Source organism: Hyla sarda, chromosome 1 (assembly GCF_029499605.1).
Source record: "Hyla sarda isolate aHylSar1 chromosome 1, aHylSar1.hap1, whole genome shotgun sequence".
NCBI classification, from domain to species: Eukaryota; Metazoa; Chordata; class Amphibia; order Anura; family Hylidae; genus Hyla; species Hyla sarda.
Window position 1 is genome coordinate 303,645,125 of NC_079189.1, and position 23,084 is coordinate 303,668,208.

The window sequence follows — 23,084 nt, forward strand, 5'->3', positions numbered from 1 at the left end:
CAGATCGCCGGGAGGACGTTGGCGCGTGCAGGCGCTAGAGATGGTAAGTCCTCACCGCTGGCTAGATGGAAGCGAGGACCATACACTGGATACGAGGAGCTCACCTCGTGTTGCCGGCGTGTGACGTCAGCTGCTGCTGGAGCCGGGTTCGTTGCACTGGAGGTAGTTGGCAATATTGGACCGGACTGATGTCGGACTGGATGTCCTGATGGTCTTAGCAGTTTGAGGGCGATAAACCAGCCTTGGTGGATAGGCACAATTAATAAAAAATATATATGCCAGTGATCATGCCCAAGTGGACTAGACGCGTTTCAGGGTTATTTAATGTAACCCTTTCCTCAGTAGTCATATGGTTGTCATAAACTATTTCCTTTTTTATAGGAGCACAAATCCCGCCCGTTGTCTCATTCCTGGGTGTTAGTGAAAACGGTGAATGGAATCTACGGATAGGTTCCCTAGAGAGCAATACTAAGTAAAGATGGGTATAAAAAAGCTGTGTGAATACTGTTGAAGATATAAAGTTGCGTTTTTGCAAACAATGATTTTATAATAAATGTGGAATCGGATAGAACAAGAAATTAGTGTTCAATAAATATTTTGAGCAAGTTAATTTTGAACATAGGAATAAAATAACACTTAAGAGAGAAGTGTAAATTAAAAGACAAATATAAATGTGAATGTAAATTCTGTAAAAAATATAAAGTAAAAAATAAGAAGTATGTTATAAATTAGGATAAAAGTGAAAAATATAAAATAAATAATAAAAATAAAAAAGAATATACATAAACAAATGAGAAAAATGGATGAAATAAAAATGGAATTGAAAATAGAAAATACAAAATAAATAATAAAAATGAAAATAAAATAAAAATAAAACTGGTAAAAATATATATATATAAATAAAAGTAAAAATGAAAATAAAAATGAGAATAAAAATAGAAAAATATATAAAGGAGAAAATGTGGGAAATGTTGCATTTGTAGGGGATGGTGTCAAACCATGGAGCACCCCCCTTGAATTAAACAGGGGTGTCCACATGGGTCGAGTGCATCCCCTACAAAAATACAAAGAGTTCAAAGTTGGAGTTGAGCCCGCCTGGTTCTAATGTTGCAAATTCAAAGATTTTTTTGCTTTCAGCCTAAGACATTTTGAGTAAAAAACTTCCTCCTTGCCAGTCTTTTTTGACTAGCTGGAGACCAGTGAAGGAGAGAGAAGACAGATCACTATTGTGAACTGTAGCAAAATGTGCCGAGAGTGGATGTTTCAAATTTTTATTTTTAATATTGTTTAAATGTTCTGCTATCCTCATTTTAAGGGCCCTCTTTGTTCGACCAATATATTGTTTTTTGCATCCACATTCAATGATGTATAGAACCCCCTTTGAATTACAAGTAATCCAGTCTTGGATTTTCCATTTGAAAGAGTTGGTTTGAGAACAGATCTGTGTGATTTTCTTGGGGCTTTTTATTTTTATGCAGTTAGCACATATCCCACACCTAATGAATCCTTTTGTGCTTAGCTACGAATTGGTCTGTTTAGTTACGGGTGGTTGGATTGATGGCGCTATGGTGAGACCTAGATTTGGAGCCCGAGTATAGACTATTGGGGGCGTGATGGTAGTAGTGGGCCCACCTCTCTATCCTGCTGTAGCAGATGCCAATGTTTTTTTTATAATGCCTTCTACTTTTCTGTATGATTTATTGAAAGGGATCACCAGATTTCCTCCAATATTTGCAGTACTATCATTTCGCTCTTTTGGTGTAAAAAATGTAGTCCTATCTAGTAGGGGTGTGAATCGCCAATAATTTGGCGATTCGATTTGAATCGCGATACCAGGGTGGTGATTCGATATATCGCAATATATCGCGATACTGTCATGTTGGCGATATATCACGATATATCGCGATATTCCCTATTAAAAGCTTGGGAAAACTTATTCTAGCTGAGAAAGAACAAGGTCCCGCGAGAGTTGTCCTGTGAGTGCGTACGTTCTCCTTCCTGTTTGTTCTGAGTCTGTAGTCTCGCGGTAGCAGCCTGCAAGTGGGACAGAGCTGATAACAGGTACACTGCCAACTAGTGGTCAGGAGTTTAAGTGTTATAAAAAAAAATAAGACAGACAAATAGGACTGTGACTCAGTGAGTGAAATACAGTAAATGTTAATTATAAAAATTTATTAAAAAATCGATTCTCAGAATTTTAAAATCGATTCAGTATCGCGGAACAAAAAATCGCGATAATCGCGCAAATCGATTTTTTCTTACATCCCTACTATCTAGTGACTTTATATATTCCAGAGATTGTTCAAGTAGCTGATCAGGATAATCCTTGTCTTTAAATTGAGTAGTAAGTGACTGTGCTTCTTGTAAAAATTGTTCATCTAAAGTGCAATTTCTTTTTAACCTTCGATATTGTCCTTTTGGGACGTTCATTAGCCACCTGGGTAAGTGACAGCTAGAGTAGCCTATAAAGCCATTCTTAGCTGTTGGTTTATGGTATGTCTTACATATAAGACTATCCTGATCAGCACTAACAACAATATCCAGAAAATTTATACTATCTTTGCTGATAGTGGATGTGAATTGAAGATTATGGTCATTAGTGTTTAAATTAAGTATAAAGTGCTCTAAATCAACTGTGTCCCCTTCCCAAATTAAAATAATATCATCTATATACCGCTTCCAGAGCACCAGGCCCGCGCCAAGCCGCAGCAAGATGTTACTCTCCTCCCATGCCGCCATAAATAGATTTGCGTAGCTTGGTGGCGCGAACCTGGTGCCCATCGCGGTACCGATTAACTGTAAATAAAATATTGTTGTTAGTGCTGATCAGGATAGTCTTATATGTAAGACATACCATAAACCAACAGCTAAGAATGGCTTTATAGGCTACTCTAGCTGTCACTTACCCAGGTGGCTAATGAACGTCCCAAAAGGACAATATTGAAGGTTAAAAAAAAATTGCACTTTAGATGAACAATTTTTACAAGAAGCACAGTCACTTACTACTCAATTTAAAGACAAGGATTATCCTGATCAGCTACTTGAACAATCTCTGGAATATATAAAGTCACTAGATAGGACTACATTTTTTACACCAAAAGAGCGAAATGATAGTACTGCAAATTTTGGAGGAAAGCTGGTGATCCCTTTCAATAAATCATACAGAAAAGTAGAAGGCATTATAAAAAAACATTGGCATCTGCTACAGCAGGATAGAGAGGTGGGCCCACCACTACCATCACGCCCCCAATAGTCTATACTCGGGCTCCAAATCTAGGTCTCACCATAGCGCCATCAATCCAACCACCCGTAACTAAACAGACCAATTCGTGGCTAAGCACAAAAGGATTCATTAGGTGTGGGATATGTGCTAACTGCATAAAAATAAAAGGCCCCAAGAAAATCACACAGATCTGTTCTCAAACCAACTCTTTCAAATGGAAAATCCAAGACTTGATTACTTGTACTTCAAAGGGGGTTCTATACATCATTGAATGTGGATGCAAAAAACAATATATTGGTCGAACAAAGAGGGCCCTTAAAATGAGGATAGCAGAACATTTAAACAATATTAAAAATAAAAATTTGAAACATCCACTCTCGGCACATTTTGCTACAGTTCACAATAGTGATCTGTCTTCTCTCTCCTTCACTGGTCTCCAGCTAGTCAAAAAAGACTGGCGAGGAGGAAGTTTTTTACTCAAAATGTCTAAGGCTGAAAGCAAAAAAATCTTTGAATTTGCAACATTAGAACCAGGCGGGCTCAACTCCAACTTTGAACTCTTTGGATTTTTGTAGGGGATGCACTCGACCCATGTGGACACCCCTGTTTAATTCAAGGGGGGTGCTCCATGGTTTGACACCATCCCCTACAAATGCAACATTTCCCACATTTTCTCATTTATATATTTTTCTATTTTTATTTTTTCATTTTTATTTTTATTCTCATTTTCATTTTCATTTTTACTTTTATTTATATATATATTTTTATATTTTTACCAGTTTTATTTTTATTTTCATTTTTATTATTTATTTTTTATTTTCTATTTTCAATTCCATTTTTATTTCATCCATTTTTCTCATTTGTTTATGTATATTCTTTATTTTTATTATTTATTTAATATTTTTCACTTTTATCCTGATTTATAATATACTTCTTATTTTTTACTTTATATTTTTTACAGAATTTACATTCACATTTATATTTGTCTTTTAATTTACACTTCTCGCTTAAGTGTTATTTTATTCCTATGTTCAAAATTAACTTGCTCAAAATATTTATTTTTATTGAACACTAATTTCTTGTTCTATCTGATTCCACATTTATTATAAAATCATTGTTTGCAAAAACGCAACTTTACATCTTCAACAGTATTCACACAGCTTTTTTATACCCATCTTTACTTAGTATTGCTCTCTAGGGAACCTATCCGTAGATTCCATTCACCGTTTTCACTAACACCCAGGAATGAGACAACGGGCGGGATTTGTGCTCCTATAAAAAAGGAAATAGTTTATGACAACCATATGACTACTAAGGAAAGGGTTACATTAAATAACCCTGAAACGCGTCTAGTCCACTTGGGCATGATCACTGGCATATATATTTTTATTAATTGTGCCTATCCACCAAGGCTGGTTTATCGCCCTCAAACTGCTAAGACCATCAGGACATCCAGTCCGACATCAGTCCGGTCCAATATTGCCAACTACCTCCAGTGCAACGAACCCGGCTCCAGCAGCAGCTGACGTCACACGCCGGCAACACGAGGTGAGCTCCTCGTATCCAGTGTATGGTCCTCGCTTCCATCTAGCCAGCATTGAGGACTTACCATCTCTAGCGCCTGCCAGCACCAGCGTCCTCCCGGTGATCATCGGCGCCTGCCAGCGCCAATCGCCACCGCTTCCACCAGGACCTTGCTGGACTCTACCATTACCATCTGGAACGTTGCACAGAGGACCCAGTGTACCGGCACCATCTACACACTGTGGAAACAGCGCCTCTTACCCAGGTTGCCACCAAAAGGATCGGTAACACACATTTGAAACTGTTGTAAATTGTTGAACTATTATAAGGATACATTATATTCTAAAGAAGGAAAAGAGGGAAACGATTATACAGGCACCCTCAGCTACATTTCACTTATTGTGCAGTTGGTGCCTAGATACCAGCGGTAAAACACCAGCTGCACATTAGAAATTCACTATATGCCAGTGATATTATCATTATGCCATTAATATTGTCTTAATTTTTGGTATTATTGTCATTTCACAATTTTATGTACATTATTACCTAAAGGTTGTTTTTATTGTATATGTTCTTCTCACATGGGCCCTGTGAGAAGTAACTAACTACAGTCTATTTATCCTATTTTAATAAATTGTTTATATTATTATCATTGAAGCACGATCCAGACAATCATTTACTTGAATTTTCTCATTCAATATCCATACCATTATTTACTCACTTAGAAGGTCTGGGCAACTTCTCACTATTAATTTACAAATCTGTTTAACTTTCTGGCACCAGTTCATTTAAAAAAAAAAGTTTTCCACTGGAGTACCCCTTTAATGTGTAACTGCTGGACATTAATGTCCATAGCTCTTCCCGGCATAAATCCTGTCTGGTCAGGATGAATGACAGCGGCTATAACCTTACTCAACCTATTGGCTAATATTTTTGCCAGCAGTTTTATATCTACATTAAAGAGGGAATAGGTCTATATGAATCAGGCAGAGTCTGATCCTTTCCCGGCTTGGGAAGAAGCACAATAAGAGCCTCCCTCATGGAGTCAGGGAGCCTCCCAGTCACCAAGGCCACACTGAAAAGATTCTGTAAAATAGGGATCAGGTGCTCCTCATTCACCCTGTACCAGTCCCCAATCATGCCATCCATTCCTGGGGTCTTTCCCATCTGCAGAGAAGCAATAGCCAAAGAGACTTCCTCATCAGGAAAAGGTGCATCTAAAGCAGCTGCTTGAGCAGTAGTCAAGGGAGTAAGAGGCAAACCCTTAAAAAATGACACTAAGCCATCTGGAGCAGTTGGTAATTGAGAGGTATAAAGATCACTATAAAACTCCTGAAACACATTATTAATAGCGATAGGATCAGTTTCTAGTATCCAATTAGCCCCCTTAATACAGGGTATAGCAACCACAGGCCTGCTCTCTCTAGCCAGATACGCCAGCAACCTGCAATTTTTATCCCCAAATTCGAATAATTCCGCCTCCCTGTCCACCATCCTCTTGAATCTTCTCCTTCTGAAGGATCAAGAGAGCTCTTTGGACATTCAACCATTTACTTTTAGCATCAGGGGAAGGGTCCCTCACCACCTCTACTTCCAGAACCCCAATCTCAAGCGATAATGCCCTCTCCCTAGCCGAGTAAACCTTCCTCTTTCCGGCAACCCCCCGCCACAAAGGCCCCCCCGCACATGTGCCTTATAAGCATCCCATTGCACTAACTTGTCGAGGTGGGACCTATTGTGTTCCCAAAAACAATTATGGGCTTCTAGCAATGCTGCCGTCACCATCTTCTCCCGCAGCCAGCTGGGATGCATCCGCCAGACCTTGGAGGAGTGACGAGGGCCTAAACCCAAGGACAGTATAAGAGCTGAGTGGTCAGAGATCACCCTAGTGGTGTACAAGATATCTTTTACCAGAGGTAGAAGATCAGAGGAGGCATATGCCAGATCTATCCTGGAAAACGATTTATGCACCGGTGAATAGGAGAATAATGGGTCAGACGGATGCGGAACCCGATGCGCCTTCTCCACTGTAAAGTAGGGTGAGAAGGGAGCGGGTGGTAAGATTTCCTTCAGTTAAGTTTCCAGAAAGGCCACAGGATCCGAGCCTTCCTCTTTCTCAGGAAGGCCCACCAGGCGGATGTTGTTGCGCTTGAGCCTATTCTCAAGATCATCAGCTCTATCCAGTACAGTCCAATTTGTTGCTGCATGGAGGTTAGTTGTGCAGGAATAGGTTGTAGAGGGTTTTCAACAGTGGAGACCCGGCGTTCCACCTCCCCGGTGCGTTCACTGAGCTTCTGAGTCTCATGAAGGAGGATCACAAATTCCTGTTTGAGTTCATCAACTGAAATCATTTGAAACCATCATGGTTTGGCAAGAAGTAAATACCGCCAACAGCTGCGAAAATTTCTGATCCACAGAGTCCACTGGACAAGAAGAATGAGGAGGAGAACAACATCTCTCAGAGCAAGGAGAGACGAAAAACATAGGAGTAAAAGGTGCAGGAGACAATCCATCCGTAGCCTCCGCTGGCCTTGTTTACTAGAGCTTTAGCAGCATGCGCCGAAACCTTAGAAACCAGCGAGGTAGGACCACGGGAATCACATCTAGCATGGTCACTGACAGGTGGAGGACCCTCATAAGAGGAAACCTCATCTTCCGTAGATTGTCTAGCAGCCTCAGCTGCATGCTTAGGTTTCTTATTGCGGCCTCTTGGACAAGCCATATTCAGAAACTGTGGAAGCACCACAAAGTCAAGCAAGTCACTACTGCAAAGCTGGCAGGGTTAGTATCAGGGTCCCACAGGGCACTGACAGACCCACAGTATATTAGGAGCCAATCGGAAGAGTGTGAGAGGGCCCAGGAAAAGCCAGGAGAGTGTAGCAGCACACAGTCCAGTTCAGCCAGAGTCCAGCAGCAGCACCTGGTCACTCACAGCAGATCGGGGGAGGGGGGGGGGGGCAAAGCCCCGCAGTATAGGGCCAAGGATAGGGATACTGGCCCCACAATCTGAGCACAAGGAGATGAGGGGACCTCACCACACTGCCGCTGCCGCACAGTGTCTAGGGGTAGCAGTCCAGCCAGCAGTCCTCATCACAGAAGTGAGTAGGTAGCTCCAGAGGGCTCAGCAGGAACAACAGGGGCTAATACTGAATTCCCAGTCTCCTCCAGCAGCAGCCATACACTGCTGAAGGAATGACACTTCCTGGGCATGGGAGTAACCAGGGCAACCATGCGCCCCGCCCACGATGGCCCCATAATGGCGGACAGTCTTTTTAGTTATTTTTAATCTGGATGGCCTCCACTTCTGCTAGTCTCCAGCCCTCCACTCACTGACTATTCCCGCTGCCTCCACAGACATCCTCAGCAGCTCTCCTCTGCCTGGCCAGCAGCTGGGTGGAGTCCTCATCCCCTGGCAGGGCCGTCACAGCTCCTGTCCAGGCACTCCACACACAACCCGCACCTGCGCCCAGTAGAGTCTCCGCCACCACTTCGGACCTGAATGGTGAGTTGGGACCCAAGCAGGATAGGTTAGTCATGGTAATTAGAGCTGCCCTACCGGGAGCACAGCAAGATGCGACCACTTGGCTCTCCATGTTTTGGAAAGACAAACCCCCTGTCTAAGGTCTCATAGCTGACAATGCATGTCAGAGCAAAAACCAAGCCAAGGGAAAGAGCTGCCTGTATAGCTCAGACAGGATTACATTTCTGCCACATAAAACATAACACAGAACTATCACTGCAGCACTCCACAATCTGTGCTTTATGGCAGAGTGTCCAGTAAGGGGCCTCTCATCAACAAAAGATACTTGTAAGTCTTGGAGTTAGCAAAATAGAAAGCACCTAAAGGACTCTTGGACTGTGAGAAACAAGAGTCAATGGTCTCATCAAACCAAAATGGAACATTTTGGCCTCAATTCTATGTGTTGTGTTTATAGGGAACCAGGCACTGCTCATCCCTTGCCCAATACCATCCCTCCAATGAAGAATGGTGGGGACAGCATAATGCCGTGGGCGTTTTTCAGTGGCTGGGACAGGGTCTATGGTAAGGGCTATGGAAACGCTAAATGGAGCAATGTACAGAGATATTTCTAATGAAAAGCTGGTCCAGAGTGATCTGGACAGAAGGTTCTCCCTCCATCAAGACAATGACACACTAAGCACAAAACAAAGACAACACAGGGGTGGCTTAGGGACATCACACAAGTCACACAATTTTGCATCCGCTATTTACATATTAACCAAAAGTAAGGACTATGGCCCAGATTTATCAAACTGTGAGAGAGAAAAAGTGGAGTGATTTTTCCACAGCAACCAATCACAGCTGAGCTACGAGCTCTGGTAAAATGAAAGCAGAGCTGTGATTGGTTGCTCCGGGAAATTCACTCCACTTTTTCTCTCTCACAGTTTGATAAATCTGGGCCTATAGGTTTAAAATGGAATGCCTGAAATTCTGATCATTAGCCCTATCTAGCTGATTTACACCCCATGTTTTCCAGCTGATGGGTCCAATTTAATGCTTGTATAAAAGTATAGAATTCTTGTCTTGTTCCCCTACCTTGGTTGAGCTTTATGGATACGTGTAGTTTTAACCTTACTGTGTCAGCCTTACTAACAGGCATTCTGTTGTATATTACTTACCCTGTGGTATCAAATCTGGGTAATGGCCTCTTTTTGTTTAAAAAAAAAAAAATGTTATTTTTTTTTATTTTTTCCAAATTAGCTTACATTGATCATATTTGCATGTTTTTCATGTTAGGAACAAATTACAGCTGCGGTGGAGCATGCCATTGAACAGCAGACGCAGAAGCTGCGGGAAGAAACCCAGCTGGATATGAATGAGTTTGATAACTTGCTCCAGCCTATCATTGACACTTGTACAAAGGATGCCATATCAGTAAGTGATATGTTTCATTTACATGTAGTATATTGTTTAGGTAGCTGTTTTTCAGATAACCTGTGTAGACTTTTGGAAATCATGTAAACTGACCTATCATATTTGCCAAGAAAAACTGTACCGATGAAGTCTTGTTTTTTTTTTTCTTCAACAGGGTGTCTCTAAAGTCTGGTCATAAAAGAAATATCTCTAACTTTAACTAACTTTAATAACTATCTAGGCAAATTTGTTTTGTTACATATATTTTGTTCTTTTTCTCCCATTTTACAGTCATGGCTGTAAATGTTGGCACTCCTGAAATTTTTCTAGAAAATTAAGTATTTTTCACAGAAAAGGATTGCAGGAACACATGTTTTGCTATACACTAGTTTATTCCCTTTGTGTGTATTGGAACTAAACCAAAAATGGAGGGGGAAAAAAACAAATTGGACATAATGTCACACCAAACTCAAAAATGGGCTGGACAAAATTATTGGCACCCTTTCAAAATTGTGGAAAAATAAGAATTTTTCAAGCATGTGATGCTCCTTTAAACTCACCTGGGGCAAGTAACAGGTGTGGACAATATAAAAATCACACCTGAAAGCAGATAAAATGGAGAGATGTTCACTTAGTCTTTGTATTGTGTGTATGTGTGTGCCACACTAAGCATGGACAACAGAAAGAGAAGAGAACTGAGGACTTGAGAACCAAAATTGTGGAAACATATCAACAATCTCAAGGTTACAAGTCCATCTCCAGAGATCTAGATTTGCCTTTGTCCACAGTGCGCAACATTATCAAGAAGTTTGCAACCCATGGCACAGTAGCTAATCTCCATGGGCGTGCACGGAAGAGAAAAAATTATGAAAGGTGTCAATGCAGGATAGTCCGGATGGTGGATAAGCAGCCCCAAACAAGTTCCAAATATATTCAAGCTGTCCTGCAGGCTCAGGGAGCATCAGTGTCAGTGCGAACTGTTGACATTTAAATGAAATGAAACGCTATGGCAGGAGACCCAGGAGGAACCCACTGCTGACACAGAGACATAAAAAAGCAAGACGACATTTTGCCAAAATGAACTTGAGTAAGCCAAAATCCTTCTGGGAAAACATCTTGTGGACAGATGAGACCAAGGGCACATCATTTTACTGTTTACCAAAGATGGAATGAGGCCTACAAAGAAAAGAACACAGTACCTACGGTGAAATTTGGTGGCGATTCAATGGTCTTTTGGGGTTGTTATGCTTCCTCTGGCACTGGGTGCCCTTAATGTGTGCAAGGCATCATGAAATCTGAGGATTACCAATGGATTTTGGGTCGCACTGTACTGCCCAGTGTCAGAAAGCTGGGTTTAAGTCTAAGATCTTGTGGTTTCCAGCAGGACAATGACCCCAAACATATGTCAAAAAGCACCCAGAAATGGATGACTACAAAGCGCTGGAGAGTTCTGAAGTGGCCAGCAATGAGTCAAGATCTATATCCCATTGAACACCTGTGGAGAGATCTTAAAATTGCTGTTGGGAAAAGGCGCCTTCCAATAAGAGACATGGTGCAGTTTGCAAAGGAAGAGTGGTCCAACATTCTGGCTGAGAGATGTAAGAAGCTTATTGATGGTTATAGGAAGCGACTGATTTTCAGTTATTTTTTTCTAAAGGGTGTGCAACCAAATATTAAGTTAAGGGTACCAATAATTTTGTCCAGCCCATTTTTGGAGTTTGGTGTGATATTATGTCCAGTTTGGTTTTTTTTTTTTACTTCCTTTTTTGGTTTAGTTCCAATACACACAGGGAATAAACGTGTATAGCAAAACATGTGTTACTGCAATCCTTTTCTGTGAGGGGTGCCAACATTAAGGCCATGACTGTACATAAAAGGAGCTTTATGGCAGAGGTTGCTGGGAAGATTGAGGGAGACACCTGCTGGGACGTTAGTGTAAAATGAGCATGATTCATATGATAATGTATATTGCAAAAAGACTTTGCAGCAACATAATAAAAAAAAGTTTTAACCAATCATTAATTAGTATAGTTTGCACAGTATTTTGTCTATATTGTAACAGTGTCCAGACCCCAACCAATTGTTAGAATGTTCAGATTACCTTGACAATCCCATAGACTTATGTTGTTGGTTTTCACACAGGTGTTAATTTCTGGTATTTTGGGAAAATGGCCACTGCAGTTTTTGATCCAAAGCCAGAAGTGTATTCAAAAGCAATGGGAAATATAAAGGAAGGACTTAAACTTCTCCTTCTTTCTGGATCCACTTCATACTTTGGAAATCGGGCCTTAGTGTGCCCTTCTTCCAGCTAGTTTTACCTATTGGTCAAGGTCTGAAGACTCAGACCTTGACCAATCCAAACTTTTGACATGTCTCTGCAAGAGGGGATAAGTTTTAGACAACAATCCTCCCGCCGCGATCTGAGTGCTGGGGCACCCTGCGATCTCCTGTATGAAGCCGCAGCTCTCCCTCGGAGCGGCCCGCCACGCCCCATCCATATATCTCTATGGGAGGGCCGAAGATAGCCGATAGAGATGTATGGATGGGGTGTGGCGGCCCCTGCTTCTGACGGGGGTCATGACGCGCCGCTCCAGGGAAGATCCAGGGCTCCATACAGGAGATCACTGGTGGCCCCTGCACTTGGACCCCCAGTGATCTAAAACTTATCCCCTATCCTGCGGATAGGGGACACCTTTTTATCCATGAGATATCTCCTTTAAAGTGGCAGTACCCATTTTTAAGGATATATTCACACAAGCTGTAAAATTATACATTATTTTTTGGGGGGGCTTAATTCAAACAAAAAGGAACTTTTATGGTAAACTACTGAAACCGAGATGAATCTTCTATCTTTAGGGTGGAAAAAACTGGATGTTCAGCAATGCAAAATCCCCTCAGCACTGTGAACTCATGGCTGGTCACCTTCGCAATCGTATCACAGCTGAAGGCGCACACTTTGAGTTGCGCTTACATCTTATATATTTGACAAATGACGTGCTACATCACTGGTAAGTAATGCTTGTGTATTGAGGCAGACAAAGGAGTTGTTATTGAAACTAGACTATTAACCCCTTAAGGACACAGCCCCTTTTGGCCTTAAGCATCTGCTGTTTTTGCGTTTTTATTTTTCACTTCTAAAATCAATAACTCTTTTATATTTCCATTCACAGACCCATATGAGAGCTTGTTTTTGCACAACTAATTGTACTTTGTGATGACATCACTCATTACACTGATGGGGGGTTTGCTATAAGCTGCCAAACATAATGGAAGAGGCAGAAGATAAATTACTGAGGCAAATAACAAGGCAGCAAATCACAATGAGGGGTTAATATTGGGGGACTTAAACTATCCTGATATAAACTGGGAGACTGAGACCTGTGAATCTCATAAAGGAAACAGGTTTCTGACTATAATAGCTGAAGACAATTATCTGTCCCAAATGGTGCAGGGCCCGACCAGAGAGGGCGCCCTACTAGACTTAATGTTAACCAACAGATCTGACAGTAACTGATATGCAAGTAGAAGGACACCTAGGAAATAGTGATCATAATATAATACATTATAACTTGTTCTTCAATAAGGGAATCTCTCGAGGGGCCACAAAAACAATGATCTTTAGGAAGGCAAAGTTTCATCAATTCAGGGAAGCCCTTAACAATATAAAATAAGATAATATCCTCAAAAACAAGAATACTGACACTGAATGGGAGACTTTAAATTCTCCCTGTAAGAGGTACATACCTTTTTATGGGAATAAAAGGGTCAAGAATAGGAGAAAATCAATGTGGATGAATAAAAATGTTAAGGGGGTAATAAATGACAAACAATAAGCATTTAAGTGGCTAAAATAGGATGGCAGTGAAGAAGTATTAAAGGGGTATTCCAGGCAAAAACTTTTTTTTATATATCAACTGGCTCCGGAAAGTTAACAGATTTGTAAATTACTTCTATTAAAAAAATCTTAATCCTTCCAATAGTTATTAGCTTCTGAAGTTGAGTTGCGGTTTTCTGTCTAACTGCTTTCTAATGACTCACGTCCCGGGAGCTGTCCAGCTCCTATGGGATATTTTCCCATCATGCAAGGGATATTCTCCCATCATGCACAGCTCCTGGGACGTGACATCATCAATGAGCAGTTAGACAGAAAACTTCAGAAGCTAATAACTATTGGAAGGATTAAGATTTTTTAATAGAAGTAATTTACAAATCTGTTTAACTTTCCGGAGCCAGGATATTAACAGGAAGTTAATATCACCAACCATTCCCATTTTATTAAGGTGTATCTATATAAATGGCCCACCCTGTATATATAGTAGAGCTGGAGAGGGTTCAAAGACTAGCAACCAGAGAAATATGGGGAATGGGAGGACTACAGTACCCAGAAAGATTATCAGAATTGGGGGTTTTTAGTTTAGAAAAAATAAGGCTTAGGGGAGACTTAATAACTATGTATAAATATATCAGGGGGCCGTACAGAGATCTCTCCCATGATCTATTTATACCCAGGACTGTATCTATAACAAGGGGGCATCCTCTACGTTTAGAGGAAAAAAGGTTTCTACACCAGCACAGACAGGGGTTCTTTACTGTAAGAGCAGTGAGACTGTGGAATTCTCTGCCTGAGGGGGTGGTCATGGTAAATTCAGTAAGAGATTTCAAAAGGGGTCTGGATGCATTTTTGGAGATTAATAACATCGCTGGTTATGTTTATTAGATTATAGGGACAGAACGTTGATCCAGGGATTTATTCTGATTGCCATATTTGGAGTCGGGAAGGAATTTTTACCTCTAGTATGAGGGTTTTTTGCCTTCCTCTGGACCAACTCAGTAGGACTCATTAGGGATATAGGTTGATATTAGGGATATTTTTTGTGTTTTGAAATTTAAATGAAAATTGCAAATTTGGGGGCACACTTTATGGTAAAAATTAGTTTTTTTTATTTTGTGGGTCAAGACAATTAAAATACCCATGTATACATATTTTTCTATTATTGTACTGCATCTAAAAATTTTTTTAATTTTTTTACAAAATCAGTACCTTTTTAAAATTGCCATATTTTGACCACCTCATTTTTCTGTATTTTTTTTTTTTTAGATCACTTTTGCGATCACTTTAGATCACTTTTTGATTGCTTTTTATGTTAAATTTTAACTTTTTTCTTGCGTTTACGCCGTTTGCCATATGGGTTCATTAACATTATATTTTTATTAGGGATACACCGAAATTTTGGCCATCGAAAATTATCGCCCGAAAATGTCCCTTTCGACCTTTTCGGCTAAGGGATTTTCCTGACGATAATTTTGTTAGGCATGGCTTAGATCAAGTCCCATAGTTTATAAAGCGTACAGGGCGTGATGGGTGTATTGAATTATTTAGTATTGCTGTCTCTCTCCGGTGCCATATTGCTTCGGCGCCTGCCGTGTGTCCCTGGCCGCGGAAGGGAGCTCGGGGAGACTGCAGTACTCCCTGTGCTGCAGCTTGTGTTCCCTCCCCCCCATCTCCGGTCAGGACCCGTCCGAACCCTGCATTATTAGAACACTGTCTCTCCTCCTAGCAGTGCCAAGTGCTGGGAGGAGGTGAATTAACCCCTCCACGACTTGCAGCAGGTGTATGAAGGGAGCTCAGGAGCTGAGCTCACTTCATACTGGCTAATGCCTAGCATCACCGATCCAGGTGATGTCCGGAATTAACCCTTTAGATTAAGATTAACAACTTAAACAAATTAAGTTAAACAATTTAAGATTGTTTTTGCCATTTTAGATGCCACGATCAACTTTGATCGAGGCATCTAAAATGGCGAAAACAATCTTAAGTTGCTCAGTGGAGCTGATCGGGACACCAGTGTCATAACTGAAACTGGGTTATATTAAATGTAGAAAAGTAATAAAACAGCCATTAACTTTGCTCTGCTTCATTTTACTGCTTGACCCCAATCAGGGGTTTTAGGTGTAAGTCTCTTACCAGGTGCCCATAGATTTATTCCCCAATTTTTTTTTTTTTTTTTATAAGCTACATTGTACAATAAAATATTCTGAACATTTCTAGAATGCTGTCTGTGCGACTTTCCCCACTCAATAAAAAAATTCTCATTTATTGATCTAAATCTTTGCTTATTCTGAGATTATTTTCCAGTACGCAGTCCTACACAGTGATTGACATCAAATGTAATCTCAAACAGAGAAGACTATTATTGTTTGGGAGCCCAGAATGAGCAGGGGTTTATCAAAAAATGACAAGTTACACTGAGTCTTTCCTCACAAAACTATATATCAATCTTAACTATTACTTTTCAATAACGTGCTGATTGCAGAAAGACTGTTTTCATTGTGACAGGTTCGCTTTAAAAAGATTGTCAGCTCTATATCAAACTCAGAGCTGCAGACGGGCAGATAATTGATGGGGAGATAAAACGATATCTGTCTCTCAGGTGATGGCTGTTTGCAAAGTTATAAAATCATGTTTTCCTTCTGGCTCAAGAGTTGTAAAGGCTATTCTGAGCTTTAGCATGCACACCTCCTCTTTTTTCCTTACCACCCTTCTTGCATTGATGATATAAAAGGCTCAGAGCTTGAAGCCAAACCCTGTGCATCCATCATGCAGTGCAGAAATAACTCTGGGAGGGAGGAGGCTTGTATGCTTCAGCTCAGGCCAGCCTCTGTGACTCTTGAGCTTGAAAGGAAAACATGATTTTATAACTGCAAACAGCCGTCACCCAAGAAACATATATCGTTTGCTTTATCTCCCTATCAACTATCTGCTCATGTCCGCACCTCTGAGCATGGTATAGAACAGACAGATTACCTTTAAGTACCTCTGAAAACTATGATCTTATACCTAAAAAGGATTACGCAGATATGTGTTATAATAATTGTTTTCCTCACAGTCAACGGAAGCAAGCAAGGGATCTTCTGGCTGCACTTCAGAAAGTGGTTGTTCCAATTTACTGTACCAGCTTTTTAGCAGTGGAAGAGGATAAGCAGCAGAAGATTGCACGTGTAAGTAGTACTCTGCTCTGCAGCCACAAACATTAGACTATCTTGTCATATGATGTCATGTTATTGACTGTAAAAGCAATGCTTTAAAGTCAGGAAGAAATCCATAATGAATCCAAACAAGAGTGTACTTTAACATGGCTCTCTTCCATCTAGCTTCTTCAGTTGTGGGAAAAGAATGGCTACTTTGATGAAGCTACTATCCAGCAGCTTCAGAGTCCAGCCCTTGGCTTAGGACAGCACCAGGTAATATCTGTTACCACGGCAGTCTTTGGTCTGTGAAATCAGAAAAATATTGAATTAACCTGTTTTGACCTTTTCTTCAGGCTGCTCTACTAAGTGAGTACTCCACTGTTGTCCAGCCAATCCTTGTGGCGTTCCAACAACAAATTCAGAACTTAAAAACCCAACATGAGGAATTTGTGGCTGGTCTAAAACAACAACAGCAGCAACAGCAACAGCAGCAGCAGCAGCAACAACAACAACAACAGCAGCAGCAGCAAATTCAGATACCAGTGATGGTGGAACCAGTTCCTGAGCCACCCGCTCCAGCACCAGCTCCCGTACCGGCCCCCGCACCGGCTCAAGTACCCCCACCAGGTAATTATTATTATTTATCCTTTTTTAGTTAAAATGTTTGCCCCTCATCGTCATGGCCATTATTACAAACACTGTTTTAATTGTCCATCTTTTCTTTTCAGAGGATGTAAAACCTGTGCTTGCCATCCCTACTGCTGCTGAATTTGAGCCTCCTCCTGGCAGTGTACCAGATCCTGGCAGTGCAGGAACCAGAGGTCCAGCACCTCATGAATCAATGCCTCCAAATAAACCACCTTGGTTTGATCAGCCACAGCCTATAGCACCCTGGGGCCAACAACAGGTATAAGATTTTTGTAAAATGATGTTTAAAAATAATCATTGTACTAATAGTTTAGAATTTTTTTTTTTTTATACCATATTAAAGGGAATATGTCATCAGATTTTACCATATATAACACATAGTAACGAATTCTATATGCTAAAAACATCTTCCTTACCATGCCCGGTAGATGTTCCTGCCGGCAGGGATGTTGAGGGTATAATGTTTTAAAGTGTCCCCGTTGGCCTTGTAAGTAGTACCTTGAGCAGAAAGATAAACTCACCTATTCTCATCATCTCCAGCTGAAATCACGCCCCCCTCAGCATGATTGACACCCCATGTCACTGCTCTACTTCCTAAGAAGACAAAGCAAAGCAATGATGCGGGCTGTGTGATTACAGAGGGACTAGGTGAGTATATCTCACTACTAACAGGGTTGGTGGAGGACACTTTCAAACATTATATACTCACCATCCCCGCTGACAGGAACATCTCCTGGGGATGGAGCGAAAAAGAAAAAAAGATATTACCATATATAACGTGTTGCCATGTCTTCTATATGGTAAAATCTGATGACAGGTGTCCTTTAAGGCACTGTAGAACAAGCACCATAGACTGAATACAAATATACAACTATAATTGGAGATTTTCCTAGTCTTAATGACGGAAAATATAGATTTTATTAAAGACAAGAGACAAACATTATTGTATTTTGCACTCTTTCTTAACTAATAGTAGCAAACAAATGGTTAACAGAATTCAGAGTATGAGAAGAAAAAGCTTGGATGGTACATCTGAACATGCTATGATATAACAACCAATAGGAATAGGACATAGTTAATATAAGCAGTTGATGTTCCAGAATATTCCCCTTTCTTTGATAACGTCCATCGTCATGAGAGCTTCCAATAACTTCTTGAAAAACTGTAGTAAATGAACAGTAGCAAGGAATCGGGAAAAAAACGAAAGATTGAGGATGAAGAGTCCAGTCACGGTGTATATATACCATATTTATCGGGGTATACCACGCACCGGCCTATAACACGCACCCTCATTTTACCAAGGATATTTGGGTAAAAAAAGTTTTTTACCCTAATATCCATGGTAAAATGAGGGTGCGCGTGTATACCCCGATAAACCCCCAGGAAAGGCAGGGGGAGAGAGGTCGTCGCTGCCCGCTTCTCTCCCCCTGCCTTTCCTGGGGTCTAGAGCGCTGCTGTCGGCCCTTCTCACCCCCTGGGGGAGAGAAGCGGCGCCGACAGCCAGGGGGAGAGAAGCGGCGCCGACAACCAGGGGGAGAGAAGGGGCAGCGGCACCCATTGCCGGCGCCGCTGCCCCGTTGCCTCCCCCCATCCCCGGTGGCATAATTACCTGAGTCGGGTCCGCGCTGCTGCAGGCCTCCGGCGTGCGTCCCCGGCGTCGTTGCTATGCGCTGAACGGCGTGGCGCATGACGTCAGTGCGCCGCGCCGTGCATAGCAACGACGCAGGGGACGCACGCCGGAGGCCTGCAGCAGCGCGGATCCGACTCGGGTAATTATGCCACCGGGATGGGGGGAGGCAACGGGCAGCGGCGCCGATAGCCAGGGGTTGAGAAGGGCCGGCAGCAGCGCTCTAGACACCAGGAAAGGCAGGGGGAGAGAAGCGGGCAGCAACGGCCTCTCTCCCCCTGCCTTTCCTGGGGGTGTATTGGCGTATAACACGCATACAGACTTTAGGCTAAAAATTTTAGCCTAAAAAGTGCGTGTTATACGCCGATAAATACGGTATGTAGGGTTCAACAGAGCGAAAACCATAGAACGATGAGGAATTACAGTTGGTATCATGAAGGAATCAATATCCTGAAATTAGAAAATAACAAAAGAACATGTAAGTTATATATGGGAGGGATAATGTCCGTCTCCTGTCTTTTAGTAAAATCTATATTTTTCGTCATTAGGACTAGGAAAATCTCCAATTTTATTGAAAGACCGGAGTCTTCACATTATTGCAAGTTTAAAGCTTATAATTAAATAATAGACAAAAATATATAATATGTAAAATGAACTAAATATAAAAGAATATTAAACTACCATAGATACATGAGGATCTGGTTTAAAATAAAACGTCTTAAAAGTGGATTCAGAAGACCAGTCTACAGCTTTAATAATGTCAGAGAGCCGCCAGATAGAAAAATTTTTGTACACATAGCACTTCTAGTAGAATGTACATTAAAGGGGTATTCCAGGAAAAAACGTATATATATCAACTGGCTCCAGAAAGTTAAACAGATTTGAAAAATCTTAATCCTTCCAATAATTATCAGCTGTTGAAGTTGAGTTGTTGTTTTCTGTCTGGCAACAGTGCTCTCTGCTGACATCTCTGCTTGTCTCAGGAACTGCACAGAGTAGAAGAGGTTTGCTATGGGAATTTGCTTCTACTCTGGACAGTTCCCAAGACAGGTGTCATCAGAGAGTACTTAGACAGAAAACAACAACTCAACTTTAGCAGCTCATAAGTACTGAAAGGATTAAGATTTTTTATAGAAGTAGTTTACAAATCTGTTTAACTTTCTGGAGCCAGTTGATATATAAAAAAAAAGTTTTTTCCTGGATAACCCCTTTTAAAGATAGATACATCAATGCCTGCTAATATCATGGATTGTTTGATCCATCTGGCTAAAGTAGGAGACGATACTGGTAAATGAGGTTTACAGTATGAGATCAATAATTGAGAGGAAGATAAGTGTCTAAGAGATGAAGTCTTCTGTTTGTAAGACTTAAGACAACATACAACACATAATTTATCATTATGTGGAAAAGAAGGATAGAAGACTGAAAGATTAGTTTTAGTGCATCTGAAAATAGAAAACCGTACTCCGTTAGGAACATACTGTCTATGAGAGAGGTCAAGAGCTTTAACATCGGATATTCATTTAATCGAAATTAGACATAAAAGAGAAGTAAGCTTGAAAGAAAGGAATTTCAATAGAAGATTAACCTCCCATTCATAGGAGGTCTCTTAAGGCGAACACCTCTTAGAAGTTTACATATAAGAGGATTCTTACCAACCGGAAAGGAGTCTTTGGGAGAATGATAAAAAGAGATAGCAGATCTATATAAATTAATAGTACGGTAAGCTTTACTAGAATCAAAGGCAGTAGAGAGAAAGTTAAGAATATGAACTAAAGGTGCATGTAAGGGTTCTAGATCCCATTGTGAGCACCAACAAGTACAAAGTCCCCAGGCCGATCTATAAGCCGATTTGGTACCTGGATTTGAGAATGAGAAGGAAGAAGTCTCGGAATGTCTATCAACCACCATGGAGTGATCAGAATTATGATAGATTTGTTGATGAGAACATGTAGGAGGACCCTGGATATTAGGGAAAAGGGAGGGAAAGCATAAAGCGTTTCTGTGGGCCAAGTTGGACGAAAGACATCTATACCCGAGGATTCCGGGTCCGGACGCCAACTGAAGAAACAAGGTAATTGTTTGTTCAGTCGAGAAGCGAAGAGGTCTAGATGAAAGGGTCCCCATAGAGAAGAAATTTGTTAAAAACAATGGGGTCCAATTTCCAGTCGCTGAAATCGGGAGTTCCAATCCGCGACAGTATTGGACAAGCCTGGAAGATATTCCGCCTTCAGGATAATGTCTTGATTGAGACAAAAATGCCAAAGATCTTTTGTAATGTTGGCTAACAATCTGGACTTTGTACCACTTAGTCAGTTGTTATATTGAACCGCAGAAATGTTGTAAATCCGGAGAAGGACGCAACAATGAGAATGATGTGTCGTGAAGCTCTTTAGAGCGAAGAATCCCGCTAAGAGTTCTAGGCAGTTTATGTGGAGATTGGCTTCAGAAGGAGACCATTTTCCTCCTGTAGTTTGATGACCGCAACGGGCCCCCCATCTGATGAGGCTTGCATTGGATTCAATAGAAAAATCTTTTTTTTAATGGAAAATCGTCTTTCCGTTACAAGATTGAACGTTTTGCAGCCACCATAGAAGTTCTTCCTTCGCTTCCGGCGAATTGCGAATTTCGTCAGAATAAGCAAGACTCTCTGAGATGTTTGATTTTCAATCTCTGAAGTGGCCTTTAATGGAGAGGGGCTGGAAAAAATGGCTTGTATTGAAACCGAAAGGAGACCTTCAATCCATGCTATGGAGTGCAAAGAGATCAGATCTTTGTTGAGAATGAAGCAGATTTCTTTTCGTATGGTTTTTAGTCTTTTGGAAGGAAGACTCTTATAGCAGCATGGGTGTTCACCAAGAAGCCTAGGAATTCCAGTTCTTTGGAAGGAGATAGAATCGATTTCTCTTGATTTATTAGGAAACCTAGATCTTGGAGGAAGGAAAGAGTCCATTGAGTATGGAGAAGAAGAGAGGAAGATGGACACCTCGGGTGAATAAAGCAGCTACAACCGGTTTCAGCAATTTCGTGAAACACCACGGAGCTGAAGAAAGGCCAAATGGAAGGCATGGGAATTGCCATAGTTGATCTTGCCAGACAAATTGAAGAGAAGGCTGGGAAGAACGATGAATGGGAACTGTAAGATAAGCATCTTTCAAGTCTATCTTCACCAGCCAATTCTCTTCTAGTAACATGTCTTTCAAAAGATGGATACCTTCCATCTTGAAGTGACGGTATGTCACAAAATCGTCCAAAAGTCTCAGATTTATTACTGGCCAGTAATCACCATAATTTTTCTTTACAAGAAATAAATTGCTCAGGAAGCATTGTGTTTGGGAATGTACTGGAATTATGGCATTCTTTAAAAGAGCTTGGATTTCTGCATCTGAGTTTTTGGTCTGAAATAGAAAATTGAATTGGATGGGGAAGGCGATGTCGAGTAAGGATGGAAACAAAATCTGTTTGCTAGCCTTGGACTGTGTTCAGTATCCATAGATCTGAGGTTAACAATTCCCAATTTTGGAAAAAATATTGGAGTCTTCCCCCCCCCCCCCAGAGGTATGTGGAAAGAATGTTGGATGGATAGACTTACCTGGAGATGGTCTGGAACGAGTAAATCCGTGATGACTTCTCGATCTTCAAGGTCTGCCCCTGTAGGGAAAGAAAGGGGAGGGTTGTGTGGAATGTACAGGGAAGGATGATCTATCGGGATGTTGTATGGGGCCTCTTTGAGGTAGTCTGTATTGCATTGTCCGGCGGGAAAAGCGACCCCCCTTCCTCTTCCGGCCTTGCCAAAAACCTTAGTATTAAATACCTTTTTTTTTTTTTTTTTTCTTTTTAAATATAGAAGTCTGGGCTTTATCAATGGATATAAATAACCCCACATATTTAGATATGTCTTTTTAACCTGTTGGGGACGGAGGGCGTATGGATACGCCCTCGCGTCCAGGTACTTAAGGATGGAGGGCCTACCTGTACGCCCTCCGCATTTCCGACCACCACCATTCGCCGGCCGGTGATCTGACCGGGATGACTGCTGATATCTATCAGCAGGCATCCTGTGGCAATGCCATGTCGGCATTTGCGGCCAGCCGGGTCACTGGTGACCCGATCGCCTACAAAATAAGAATGATTGAAGCTGTCAGAGACCGCTCCGACCATCCTAAAGGATAGGAGCGAGGTGGCAGTGTTGCCACCCCCTCCTATCCCCTGCCATTGGT

At 41.3% G+C, this 23,084-nt stretch overlaps 1 protein-coding gene across 2 annotated transcripts in view; it reads left to right on the top strand.

The window, feature by feature from the left end:
* The window catches only part of CHERP (calcium homeostasis endoplasmic reticulum protein), a 63,111-nt gene that overhangs the window by 17,057 nt on the left and 22,970 nt on the right, over positions 1 to 23,084 (top strand). For both annotated transcript variants that reach the window (XM_056518160.1, XM_056518159.1), the window contains exons 4-9: positions 9,504 to 9,641; positions 12,477 to 12,628; positions 16,508 to 16,619; positions 16,773 to 16,862; positions 16,943 to 17,216; positions 17,318 to 17,496. In XM_056518160.1, the coding sequence (XP_056374135.1) occupies positions 9,504 to 9,641; positions 12,477 to 12,628; positions 16,508 to 16,619; positions 16,773 to 16,862; positions 16,943 to 17,216; positions 17,318 to 17,496 (945 nt within the window). The remainder of the gene's footprint in view (positions 1 to 9,503; positions 9,642 to 12,476; positions 12,629 to 16,507; positions 16,620 to 16,772; positions 16,863 to 16,942; positions 17,217 to 17,317; positions 17,497 to 23,084) is intronic.